Genomic DNA, 13,733 nt, shown 5'->3' on the forward strand with positions numbered 1-13,733 from the left:
TTTTTTTTTTTTTTTTTTTTTTTTTTTTTTTTGAGGAAGAGCTGTACATGTTGCATGTATGTCTTAATTAAGAAAACAGAATATACAAAAATTCCAGATTGCAGAGGTGAGGTTTTGATGATCATTTGCACTAGTTGAGCATGGCTTCATGAAAAGGGGGGCTTACTCAAAACCCTTCTGCATTCAGCAGCAGCTCTAGTGTAAATACTTGACTTGCCAGTTTTGCAAAGCAAGGCACTCCTCTAGTTCTGTTCATTCCCCAACATCTTCCCCCAATAATCAAATGTTTGCCCCGTGTTAATCTCTCTGTAAAACTTTACAGAGTAATTCTATTATTTGCCTGTTATGCAGCAATCAGCTGAAAAGCATTCAGAACAATAGTATGTTTCCCTCTGTGAAATCTCTAGACCAAAACAGACAAACAGACCCCTCCTCCTGCCTCCTTCTCTCCTACAACCCCTCCCAAAACACCCCACCACCAGATTCCACTCTTCCGAGGTAGGCTGATGGACGCCACCCCAGCTCCCTCTGCCCTCTTTAGTTTTTATCCGTCAAAATGCCAATGAAACAGGAGCCAGTACTTATTTGGTTCATTTTCTTATTTTTTTCTTTCTTAAAGCACAAATAACATTTCTTTCAAAATAAATATACAGCTCTATGAAAAAATAGAAAAAAATGCTATAATCTTGGTCACTGTCCAGCAGGAACATGTTTCACTATTTTTAGAGTCAGAAGTCAAGATCTTCCATAAAAATATGTTCTTTTAGCCAGGTTCTAGGGCACTTTCAAACCTAAGAATTCCTTATTCTACAAACAAATCCTTTTAGAGATGATTTCAATATGCTAGTGATGAATGCCTCATTTATAACCAGGAACCAAGGCTATTGAAGTGAGCTAGAATTTAACACCAAAAATACAACTGTATTAATATACAACATTATATAAATTACTTTGTCAGAATGCAAAAATCCATCAGATTTTATCTATAACAATTTTCATCAGTTAATAAGTTAGTTGCTTTAAAAAAAATAGCTCAGGTGTGTTTCTCCTGATTCAAGTGTGAAAGGCAAAGAGGCACCCACCACAGCCACGTCACGACGCGGGCACTGGCGCGGGGCGCAGAGTTCCTAGTATTTTGTCCCAGTGTGTGAAGTAAGGGGCGAAGTTGCAGTTGAACTGAGTGTGATGCAGGTCGTGGTGCGCCACGCCCCCGTACCACCCGAAGGGCACCAGTCTGTGAGTGGACCACGGGAAGTCGTAGCCGGAGTGGTCCTCCACTGACAGCCAGATGTTGGCCACGTGGAAGGTCAGGACGGTGAGCGGGTGGCACCCGAGCAGCGTGACGTTCACCATGTCGAAGAAGCCCAAGGAAAACAGCTCCCAGATGCTCATGTACTGCGTGGCCAGCGCGAATGAGGACGGGTTCTGGTGGTGCACCTTGTGGAAGGTGCGGTACAGCCAGGGCAGCCTGTGGTGCAGCAGGTGCCACAAGAAGAACTCGGTGTCGAAGAGCAGCAGGCACAACACGACATGGTGCACCAGCTGGAGCAGCTCGGGAGCTTCGCGGGGCAGGTGGGCCGGGCTGCGGGCCCAGTGCAGCAGCGTCGCGGGAAACACGAACACCACGTGCTGGTAGAGCGTCTGCCCCAGGCAGGGCAACAGCTGCCGCGCGGATGGCGAGAAGTCGGGGTGGATCTTGTAGCGCCGCAGCGCGGGCACCGAGGGGCACAAGCCGTCCAGCACCACGAAGGGCAGGCAGAAGCCCACGTAGGTGGTGATCGAGAAGATGACCGGGAAGACGGGCGACTGGATGAGGGCCTCCCAGGTCCTCAGGCGGTCCCAGAGGGGCTGCAGGAATAGCTGCTCAGAGCTGCAGAGGATCTGGGGCTGGGAGCAGTTGCCGCAGTTCATGGCGAGGCTGTGCCAGACAGCTGCTGCGGCTCCCGTCCCACAGACTTTTCTTGGGACTTGCGGCCCCGCCCCGAGTGATGTCAGCCGCCTCTCTCCCCCTTTCCCAGCAGCGCGGAGCTTGAATAAACAACCCGGCAGAGCTGTGCGGAGTTGCTGTAAATATACTCATCTACAGACGCAGCTAACTGGCTTGTATATATGCATGCATGCGGCGACACTTAGTAACTTTTCATATACATGCAGATTTTTCAACTGACATACAATTGACACACAATATAAAATATAGATCTACAGCGTGGCGTTTTTATGAGCTTTAACAACTCAATTCACCCGTGTCATCAACCGCTCCCAACCTGGAGAGTGTTTCCATTGCCACCAGAAAGTGCTCTTTTGCAATCAGTGCAGAATTATTTGTATTTTTAAATGCATACGAATGACTGTATCAATGTGTTTTCATAAAGACAGAAGTAAAACTGCATGTTTTAAAAGCTTTTTAAAGCCACGTGCCATGTACTTCGGATCTTTTATGTCCGCGCACCCGGTAGCAGTCGAGCCAGCAGCGAGCAGCAAATGATCCCTTCGCAGAGGGAACCGCAGGTCCCCAGCCGCCGCCGGCTGTGACGGTCAGCGCAGGAAATCAAACCGGACGGGTGTCGGCATGGGACCTCCGCCAGTTCCAGCGTCTCCCGAGAGGAGCTTTGGTGCCGGCGGGCGGCTGCAGGGGCGACCGTCAGCGGCGCGTCCCGGGCGCCCAGGCCAGCTACCGGACCGGGAGGCACAGCAGCCAAGAGAGGGCTGGGCTTCGCTGGGGGTTGGAGGAGGAAACGCTGGATTTAACACTCAGAGCCTGAGCCAGTCTGGCTAAAAAGCCTTTGCATCTCAGTTTGGGATGGAAGCAATTAGATCAGTAAACTGCTTACTTTGTTCACCACGGGAATGATACGTGCGTCCCTAAACCTCCGTGAGCCCGTTGAAGGAGCAAGTGATGTCGCCCTATCCTTGCCGGCTTCCTGGCACCAACTTGCCCCCAGCCCTCCACCTCCCTCCCCTCATACCACTCCTGGCCCAGAGAGCCGGGCTGTGGGCCTATCACCATCCCCTGCATTCTCCCACCGCCAGGGTCGGTAGTAGGAAAACTCTAGACCCTAGACGAGCACTAAAAGACTCGCGCTTGACCCCGGTGGCTGACACACGACAAAGCACAAGGGACCCCTAAGGAAGTTTTGGACAGAAGTTTGGAATCCAGGGACCACTCCCAGTTCTAGCTGAGTCGCTTGTATCACTGCCATGGGGGCCAGCCTTCCACTCCTTGAAGCTTGCATTTTCTTATCTCCCCCCACCAAAGGGAAATAATAATAGCAGTCATTTTATAAGTGTGTTGAGAGTATTAAGTGGAAAAGTAATAGTAATGTCTACCATGTAATGTGCACCCACTAGGTGCCAGGTATTAGCTAAATGTTTTACTCAAAGTGATTTCATCCAATGCTCAAAAGAGCTGGCTTCCTCACCCTACTGAGAAGTAGGCTTTACTGTTACTGCTGTGGGTTTACAGCAGTAAAATCAGAATGCCTAGCACACAGTGAACACACCAAATAACATAAATATTATCTTAAATTTGAACACCACATGTTACCTGAAGAATAATTGAGAAACTTGAAATTAAAATCAAATAAGATTATGTGGCCAGGTGAGGTGGCTCATGTCTGTAATCCTAGTGCTTTGGGAGGCTGAGGCAGGAGGATCGCTTCAGGCCAGGAATTCAAGATCAGTCTGAACAGAGGGCAAACCTGTCTTTACAAAAAATATAGAAAAATTAGCCAGGCATGTGGTGTGTACCTGTAGTCCCAGCTACTCAGGAGGCTGAGGCAGGAGGAATGCTTGAGCCCAGGAGTTTGAGGTCGCTGTGAAGTATGATGACTCCACTGCACTCTACCCCTGGTGACAGAGTGAGACCCTGTCTCAAAAACAGGAAAAAAAGAGTATGTAAAGAGAAATAAAAGATATAAAACCATATATTATAAGGGAAAAATAAGTACTATAAAAATGTAGATAAATATATGGGCCTAAAATATAGCAACATATAAATAGGTATATACATGTGATATTATACAGTAGGCCAATTCATAATATAGCACATATATACATATATAATAGGCCAATACAGAATTCAGAATCTCCCAACTGGTGTGTGCCCCCAGTTGCCACCGAGGGAATACTGATATTCCTTAGATATCCATTCCTAGGAGCCTCTAGGCAATAGTCTCTGGCCCTACAGCAGCCTCTTTTTTTTAAACTCTAGTGTGCCATAAAAATATTATTATATCCTTTGCATATTTGCTATTGATGTGCTAAAGTTTCAGAAGTAGCTTTGAGCTTCTTTATAGCCAATGCAAAAAGGGAAAGAATATGGATTTTTCTAATGCTGCTCTGATGTCTAGATGGTAGCAGAAAACAGGTACAATGTAGGCCCCTGGCCTCTCTATTGATGAGTTTCTTCCAGTCAGACAACCTATCCTTTCTAGGTTCCTCCCCAATCTCCCTTCCTTCCCCAGTGCTATTTCCACTTCACTTTTAGGGCAACCCGGGGACTTTTTTCCTTCTCATTCCTGGTAGACATTGTCCTGCCTTGACTCAGCATCTCAGAGAAAAGAGGAAGAGTTTTCTCTCCTTCACTCTTTGGAGTGCTCCAAGAGTACAATAGAGCTCATTTTCTCAGTAATACAAATGAATTCTGCTCATAAATATCACTCGAATTTATCCTCGACAGAAATTAAGTCAACCTCAAATTTCCTTTCAGTACACACTGTCCTTTTCTTGTGGTCTCAGCTCTCATGCTTGGGTGCTTTGGATGCTCTTGCAGATTTTTCCTGAGTGTGTGGCATTGCCTCTTCATCTGGATTTAGCTATTAGATTTGCTGTCAAGACTATCTCCTTTGAGCCCTCATGCCCAACCAACCCATTCTTTTCCTGCTTTGGTGCCTCTATCCTCTAACATTGTTAGAATAGTCTTGATGTGCTGATTATGTAAAGCCCTGTACAGCAATCTTAAAAGCTGCAGCTTCAGTCTGTTCTGTCCAGCTCCCCCCTCTTACTTCGAGACATGTTGAAGAATAACAACAGCTTCTCTCTTGTCCCAACCACAAGCAGCTGACACGGTCACACACAGCTGACAAGGACAGTTTGTGTCTAGTATACAAATGCAACCATCTCAGGGAAATTCATCAATTAAAATCTTATCAGCCCTCCACCCTATATTATGGAAGATGCTGAAAAAGTGGGCATACTATTGTCAGGTGACCAAAAACAGCATCACTTAATAGATCAAAATAAAATGGAAACTTGTTTAGTATTGACTAAAATGATGTCATTTCTTGAGTTAAGCAAGCTTGCACCTTTAAACATTTTTTATCTGTGCAAAAATGTAATAGCTTGCTAGATAGATGAATAGTTCCTTTTAGAGCACAGGGTATATCGTCTAGGACTTTTTCCCACGGAATCAACCATTATATACTATACATAATGAGTGTTTGAAAGAGATCTGTGGACTCAATACTCATTTTTTTTTTTTTTTTTTTGAGACAGAGTCTCACCTTGTTGCCCTGGCTAGAGTGAGTGCCGTGGCGTCAGCCTAGCTCACAGGAACCTCACACTCCTGGGCTCAAGCAATCCTACTGCCTCAGCCTCCCGAGTAGCTGGGACTACAGGCATGCATCACCATGCCCGGCTAATTTTTTCTATATATTTTTAGCTATCCAATTAATTCCTTGCTATTTTTGGTAGAGACGGGGTCTCGCTCTTGCTCAGGCTGGTCTCGAACTCCTGAGCTCAAACAATCCGCCAGCCTCGGCCTCCCAGAGTGCTAGGATTACAGGCGTGAGCCACCATGCCCGGCTCAATACTCATTTTAAAAGATATCGATTCTAAATTGAGGCTGAAAAATGGAATCATTTTTTCTGGAGCACAGGTTGATATAGTTTAGATCTACTTACCTACAGGAATGGTATTCCACAAAAGGAGGGGTTCTGACAGATGGCATTAGAACTTTGGCCACACTATTTCTTGTCCTTCTCCAATTGATAATGACTTCCTGGGAATCATTTTTATCAGCATGAACTTTCTGGCATGGTTGAAGGACAGGAATTCTTTCTTTTCTAGTTATTACTAGGGGCCAAATCACTTTTGTAAAAGTACAACAATCAAACCTGTGTGTATTTATACAAACTCAAAGTTATTTGGTACCAACTCACCAAAGACTTTGGATACTGCTCCTCCTCCCAAATAGAATAAAGCCTGTCACCAATTACATGATATCTTTTTTCCAAAAACGATATTTTCCAAATATCTTTTGGTTGTTGCAAAGATCAAAGCTTTATGAGAAGGCCTTAAAATCCCAGAAACACAATGTAAAATGCAAAGTATTATTTTTAGTAACACTAACACAATTGGGCAGAGAAAAAGTTTTACTTTCTCAGTCTGGAAATTAACTTCAAATCCGTACCTAGCACAACACAATAAAATACTCTTGAATGATTTTTTTAAAAAATCAGAATAATTAATACCCAGTGTTGCCTTTCAGGCATCACAATAGAGCAGAGTGGTTTCTATTTTGAAAACCTCTCCATATGTTAAAACATAAATGACAAGAGATCAAATTACAGTATATTTTAAATGTTGACATTTTTTAAATTAACACTTTTAATACCTACAAACACAAAATAATCGTTGCTGGGAGATAATCTCACTAGTCTAAATTTCAGTTCTTAATAAGCATGAGGCCTGGGTTAAAACCTTCTCCACCCACCACCCAGCCCTCATCCATGTTCGAGGTTCTGAACTCATTCACCTATTAGGAAAATTTTTATTTTCCTGTCGCATTTGGGGAACAGACATTTTCGAGATGTTATCCATTTGGCAAGAATTACCATAATCCTGGATAGAAATAACCACAGCCGTGGTTGGCCTTACCCTTCATTAAATTGCCAACTAGCTTATAAAGCAACAAAGTTCTCTGTCTTTTGTAGAGGAAGGCACTAGAGAAAGCCTCCTTATAAAAAGGTTAAGTAGGCCGGGAGCGGTGGCTCACGCCTGTAATCCTAGCTCTCTGGGAGGCCGAGGCGGGCGGATTGTTTGAGCTCAGGAGTTCGAGACCAGCCTGAGCAAGAGCGAGACCCCGTCTCTACCAAAAATAGCAAGAAATTAATTGGACAACTAAAAATATATAGAGAAATTAGCCGGGCATGGTGGTATGTGCCTGTAGTCCCAGCTACTTGGGAGGCTGAGGCAGAAGGATCGCTTGAGCCCAGGAGTTTGAGGTTGCTGTGAGCTAGGCTGACGCCACGGCACTCACTCTAGCCAGGGCAAAAGAGTGAGACTCTGTCTCAAAAAAAAAAAAAAAGTTAAGTAGCAGGGAGCTTGGGAAGATTTGCCAGCAAAGCCAAGAGTGCCCTCTTGTGGCAAATTGGAAAATGACTTTTCTTCATTCTCCATTGCGAATTCATTTGGTAGCTCTTCGTTTTTCCGCGTAAACTCACTTACCTAGTTTTACTTTGTCTTCTTTCCAGACTTTTCTCTGGAGACTCCACTAAAGGTGCAGAAGTTGCACAGCTGTTCCTGCAACAGTTGGATTACACTGATTACTTGCCTCTTGCTTTGGACATAGCTGCATAAGCCTTTTGTAGCCTCATAATCCTGGCTGCATTCACATAGTTTTTTTCATCATTGGAGGTTTTTGCCGCAAGAAATCCTGTGACATTTTGGCTCTGTTCTTTTCCAACTGGCTTTGACGCGGCTTATTTTGAGCAGAACACCAATATCTCTACAGTCTTGTAGGGCAAGGAGAAGACTTGCCAACATTCTGCCAACTGGGAACTCTTCTCTGATATGTGTTACACGGAAAAATGAAGGGCTACCAAATGAACTCACAGCTGAGAATGAAGAAAAGTCATTTTTTAATTTGCCACAAGAGGGCACTTTTGGCCTTGCAGACAAAAATCTTCCCACGCTCCCTCCACTTTTCTTTTTATAAGGAGGCTTTCTCTAGTGCCTTCCTCTATGAAAGGTAGAGAACTTTGTTGCTTTGTAAGCCAGTTGGACTCTGGAATGCATCCCTTGTTCATTCCTCAATTTATTGCCTGGTGTGTGGGAGCCTGACTGACCTTGAGCTCTCAAGGGCATCTCTGAGAGCATCCCATGGCAACAGCCAACGCTAGAGAAATCAAGTCATCTATGGCACCAAAGCCATTCTCTGGCAAGCTCTCTCTTTCTCTACTACTAGAAAAAAACAAACAAAAATATCCACTCACTGTCCCTTTCTTTTCATCCCTACCCAAGTCGAGTATGTGTACCTGGTTGGCCAAACCCGTTTGCCTTGGTCAAAGGTGAAATAAGGGCTTTCGGGGGGACATAGGTCTACAAGGAGGGTGGAATTCTAAGGATGCACACCTTTTGCGTCTAGGACAATTTTTACTCTTTTTACAAGTGCCATGAAATATCATACTGATTCCAACATCAGTCCTTAGACCCTCCCCGATGTTACTTGTACATTCATTTCATTTCTAAATAAAGTCCTCGTTTTTCACACATTTTGTCCATCCACATATATTTATTACTCACCATATTCCAGGCTGTGTTAGATTCTGGGTATACAGAGATGAGTAAGATATAGCCTATGCCCTCAAGCTCAGAGTAGCAGGAGAGATCATACTGGGCCTCATATCTATGTTTGGGGGGAGGCCTCTGGTGTGATCTGTCTCTGCTGGCTTTGGTTGCCTCATTTGTTGAAGGAGGGAGTCGGATGGACGGTCCTTGAACCCATGGTCCTGCCTGCAGCCAGTCACTCCACGCAGATGCAGGTAACCACTGCCAAGTCTCCACTCACAGCCTCACCGACACGGACCACGTTCACACACGACATTCAAAGCCAGTGTTTGCAAACCACGCCATTCTCTCCTCCCCATGGAAGAGGAACAAACATTCATGAGCAGTATCAGTGAGGTTTACGAGGAGGACAGAGGAAAGGGAGATGAGACAGGAAAGCATAAGTCGTGCCAAGAGAGGAAGGGAGGAAGAGAAGAATAGAATGGCTATTAAATAAAAGACAAAATCCACACACAAAATCCTTCAAGCCTATGAGGCGCACTGGGTTTTATTGAAAAGTTTAAGTAAGACTCTTTAAATGTTACAAAGTATTATTCTGCCCCTACATATTAGCCAATATCAAGTATTGTTATTGCAACTAAAGTAACTACAACAAGAAAACATATCACTTGTCATTTTGTCCATCAGACAGTATTGTAAAGAAACAATGTTGCCAGAGAAGCAAATGAATATAGGCTTCCCAACGTGGGGATGCGAAGCAAATGTATGAAAAATATGGGCACATATAAAACGAAAAAATAAAATGAATCCCTGAGCTGAGGTTTCATCGGAAAACAATCATGTTCACATTTCATCTGAGTGAAAATGAACTAGGACACTTCTCATGGGCGACCACAGCGCTTTGGCTTCACAGTGACGTCATCACTGAGCTATAGCAGCTGGTTTAAGGAGTACATTACTCTCAGGAAAAGTAGTGGTGTAGTCTCCCCACAGGGCTTTTCTTCTCGGACAAGTAGAATTATGGTCTGCTGTAAAATTTAGAGTTCATTAATATAGATGGCTGAGTGTATCAGTCTTCAAGCTATTTAAAACATAGTTTCTTTTTTTAAAATCAGTGCAATTTGTTTTTGAAAATTCCAGAAAATTATTTGGCTTGGCCTGAGCAATTTAAACATGTGCTAAATAGCAGCTGTCACAGTTAGGTTTGACAAAATTCATTATGGAATCTTTCATTACATGCACAGCTGAGATAGCACTGGATTTGACTATGTACATAATGCATGAAAACACAGGGAAAAAATGTCATTCATATCCCTAGATACAAGACCATTAGACTGGAGAGCGCTTTAAGGCAAAGACATGAGAACTGAGCTCATGTGTTAATTTGTCCTGTGTGTGGGTAAAAAGTCAATATAAACAGAATGGTTATAATGACCTTTTTACATATCAGTGGTTTTAAAAAACTTAAAGAGACAACACTATGGCTAAGACACTATTTCCATATTCAGCCATAATTAAACAAAAAATAGCTCGGGTGTTTCTAATTCTAACTAGAGAGAATAGGGCATCTTCAACATCATCATTTTCTTGGATATAAAAATATAAAAGACTTGGGAAAGGAAAACAAATATTTTACAGAAATGAAACAAACACATTTTCACATGACTGAATCACTGACTCATTGGTACATTTCCCAATTGGCTTTCATGGATATTTCCTCATTAGATTAATAATCTCATTATACAGCCGCCAAGGGGCATCCAAGCCCCAGATAAAGTCGAGATGCTCCCACTCAGGAATGCGCTTGTGGTACACCAAGTTGGTAATCTCAGTCAGCAAGATACTGATGTCATTGACGTCCGCAAGCCAGTCCTGACCGCCACTCCAGACGGCAGTCGGCACAAGCATGTCTTTCACATTGTACATGGGAGGGTAACTCTACGATAAAAATGAGCCACACCACATTACGCACAATCTCTGTTAAACATTGTCTAGTAAGTTTATTCTACGAATATGAGACTAAATTTTGAAAATCCTTATCAGCATACTTTTTGAGTTACCATCACCAGAACAAAAAGGAAGTCTAACCCCAAATGAAAGAATACTAAGTAGAATACTGCTAGCTCTGGAGCTGCTACCATATGCTGGGCACCATAACACGTGCTCGCTCCCCGGTGAGGAAGGTGTAGTTCTGCCTGGGTAATAGACGCAAAGCACTAGAACCAAGTGGTTGAAGAAGCTTTGGAGTCATACCCTCCTACCTTCTCCCTCTGGGTGTAAGACAAGGCACAGAAATTCCACAAGCCTCAGTTTCCTCATCTTTAAGTCAGAGATAATCACATCTATGTCACAGGGACATTCCAGAATAAGAAAAACATGGGCAGAGTATCTCAACACTTCAGTGCATTTAGCACTCAAAAAATGATCATTTTATTTGTACAGGGAAAAAGAGGCTTGAGCGATGTAATTTAGCCAAGACTCCACAGCTACCGGGTAACAGACCTAGTACTGTCTGAGTCTAAATTCTGTGTTCACTATCACCCTGAATGACACAGGACAGTGCTGGTTCTTACTTAGAGCTGGGGAAGGAAGAGAGAGGGCCCAGCCCAGTACACAACACCAACCACAAAGCTTGGGTTATTTGGGGATGGACTGAGGGGAAGAAAAGATTATCTAGTCAACTCTCCCAAACACTTCACACAGCACCTGACCCGACCAGAATCCTGATAGGCCGGCTTCCTTGATGAATTTTCAGGGCCCACTTTAATTAAAAGACTGAAAACTTTACCTGGTTGTAATGAAAATAATTCTTGGCACTGCTTCCCCAGTCAAAGGCTTGAAACTTTTGAAGTTTAACGTTCTACAAATAATTGGAAAAAAAATTATTTGACACAGAAGTTTAAGATAATATCACAGGTTGTTGAAGCTAGCCATATACTCAGAAATCAATTTTATACTAATATCCAGATTTACTCTTCATTTCAAAACCATTATTTAAAATAAAATGGCATCGTTTTGTTCTTCTTTACTAAATGACTCAGTTTCTCATTGTATGATTGGAAGGTAGCTACTACCCTGATACAAGATATGCTTTAAATTATATTTATCAATTGCATAAAATTCTACTGTTTGATATAATAAAAGTGTGATATTACATACTACTGGGGATTGCTACAAGATAAATGTTTAGCATCTGCTTTTGCCATTGCAAATGACGGATATTAAATATACGTGGCATATTTACCAGAGAACAAAATATGGATTTTCAGCACCTGTTGGCACATCTGTTCCCCATCTCTAATTTTCAGTGAAAATATATCAGTGCAAACTATTCTGACACTGCACACAGACATCAGTTCCTCACTTTATCATATGTCTTTCAGCATTCACATAAAGCACCAGGACTAGGTATAGAATAAAAAGGAAAAACTTGCCTATAACTCAAAATGAACTTCTAAACTTGACTTTTGTGCTCAGAGTCACTTAGGACTTTAAGCTACCCATTTGAAAAGGCATCTCAAAAAGAGTGAAGTCTGAAGAACATTATTTATAGTAACAAAAACAAAAGCCTTTTCCATAAGCTAAAGTCCAATAATAGATATTTGGGTAAATAGAACATATTATACATCAATATATACAAACAGCATGCCACTGTAATAAGTAGAAATAAAATAAAAACTGTTTACAAATAATTTTCATAAATAATACTAAGTGGAAAGTCAGAAAATGAAACTGAATATGGACTGAAGTTATATTTCTATGATAATCATATATAAAGATCAGGAGGAAAAGCTTATAGAATTAGGGTAGACAGTTTTAAGGTGATATTTCAAAAAATATTTTTAGGCCTTGAATGGTAATTAAAATGTAAAAAGGTTCAGCTTTTCTAAAGTACAATATGTATCAGAAGTCTTAAAGACATGCCTACCCTCTTACCACTAAGTCTATTCCTATGAATGTATCGTCCTAAGAAAATCTGCCTAATGTATAAGGACATATCTATAATACACGAATATTTATTCCAGGATGGTTTGCACTTGCAGAAAAAGTATCATCACAAAAAATATATATATATAAAAAATAAAATTCAAACAATAGAAAACTGTCATAAATATTATAATAAATATTAATGTCGTATTATAAATATTAATATTTTAAATATTTAGTAACTGACCTAGAAAGGCATTTTTTATTATGGCAGAGAGTGTCCCCCAGTGCCCATTCTTGCCTTCTTCCTTTCTGTAATAGCATCCCTAAAGCTTCTGCTAAGCCCATGGCGGCAGCATAGAAACCACATCCTCATCCCCCTGTGAGCACCTAGGCAGTGGCCATACTGCTCACTTTTGAGCTATCTCCTTCATGCAAAGTCACCTGCCCTGGGCTTCCTCTCACCCTCCTTCCTGTAGGCTGGAAGAGACATGGAGGTGACCTAGCTTCAACCAGCCAGAAGAGACAGCACCCCAAGGATGGCAGAGCTACAGCGTGGAGGGAACTGGGTCCCTGCATGACCCCACGGGGCACAGCCGCACCACCATCCTCGACCACCAGCCCAGGCCACTGTTCTCTGGACTGTATTATGAGAAAGAAAGAAACTATTTATTGAGCAGCTGTATTTTGGAGTCTCTGTTACAGCAGCTTAGCCTGTGGTCTAACAAACACAGTGCTATTTCATTAAACAAAAATTTATTAAAAAGTCCATGTAGTATGATCCTACTTTTGTAACAGAAATGTTATAACAAAAATGTATCAGATTATACCAAAATATTAATAGTGCTTATTGCTGGGTGCTAGACAGCCAAGTGATTTTTTTCTTTTACTCACATATTTTCTACAAATGCATAAAACATACTACATGTATAATAAAAATTAGACTGAATGTCCTTTTTACTGTGTTTTAAAAAGCCTACAAAATGTACATTTTGGATATTTTTTATTCTTTTTAAGCAAGAGCTTTCAAACAATAGAGGACATCATAATCTGCTAAGGTATTTATTAAAATGCAGATGCCAGGGACACACCCCAGGAATTCAGATTTCCAACAGGTCTTGGATAGGCCCAAGAATCTATATTTTCAACAGCACGTTAGGTAGTTCGGAGCGACACTGTAGCGACATGTTTGAACCAGCCTTCTTTAAACAGGAGTGAGTACCTGGGCTCTGGGCAGGGCTAGCGAGAGGGTGAGACATAATCCAGGCTGGCCACCTTCCACAGAAACCTCTCCAATA

General features: G+C 42.3%; 2 protein-coding genes across 2 annotated transcripts in view; both read right to left on the reverse strand.

The window, feature by feature from the left end:
- Nucleotides 1-579: 579 nt before the first annotated feature.
- Nucleotides 580-1,928, reverse strand: CH25H (cholesterol 25-hydroxylase). The gene has a single exon (XM_012659697.1). It carries the CDS (start codon nt 1,909-1,911, stop codon nt 1,093-1,095), a length of 819 nt encoding a protein of 272 aa, XP_012515151.1. The 5' UTR covers nt 1,912-1,928; the 3' UTR covers nt 580-1,092.
- A 7,719-nt stretch (nt 1,929-9,647) lies between these two features.
- The window catches only part of LIPA (lipase A, lysosomal acid, cholesterol esterase), a 39,246-nt gene continuing 35,160 nt past the window's right edge, over nt 9,648-13,733 (reverse strand). Inside the window, exons 9-10 of the mRNA XM_012659743.1 lie at nt 11,297-11,368; nt 9,648-10,446 (exon numbers count right to left, since the gene is read on the reverse strand). Of these exons, the coding sequence (XP_012515197.1) occupies nt 10,213-10,446; nt 11,297-11,368 (306 nt within the window). The 3' untranslated portion in view covers nt 9,648-10,212. The remainder of the gene's footprint in view (nt 10,447-11,296; nt 11,369-13,733) is intronic.

This window comes from Propithecus coquereli, unplaced genomic scaffold (assembly GCF_000956105.1).
Source record: "Propithecus coquereli isolate 6110/MARCELLA unplaced genomic scaffold, Pcoq_1.0 Scaffold63, whole genome shotgun sequence".
Classification (NCBI taxonomy): domain Eukaryota; kingdom Metazoa; phylum Chordata; class Mammalia; order Primates; family Indriidae; genus Propithecus; species Propithecus coquereli.

Coding starts and splice junctions, on each gene's coding strand:
- CH25H (XM_012659697.1), bottom strand. CDS start 1,911: ATGAACTGCGGCAACTGCTCCCAGCCCCAGATCCTCTGCAGCTCTGAG.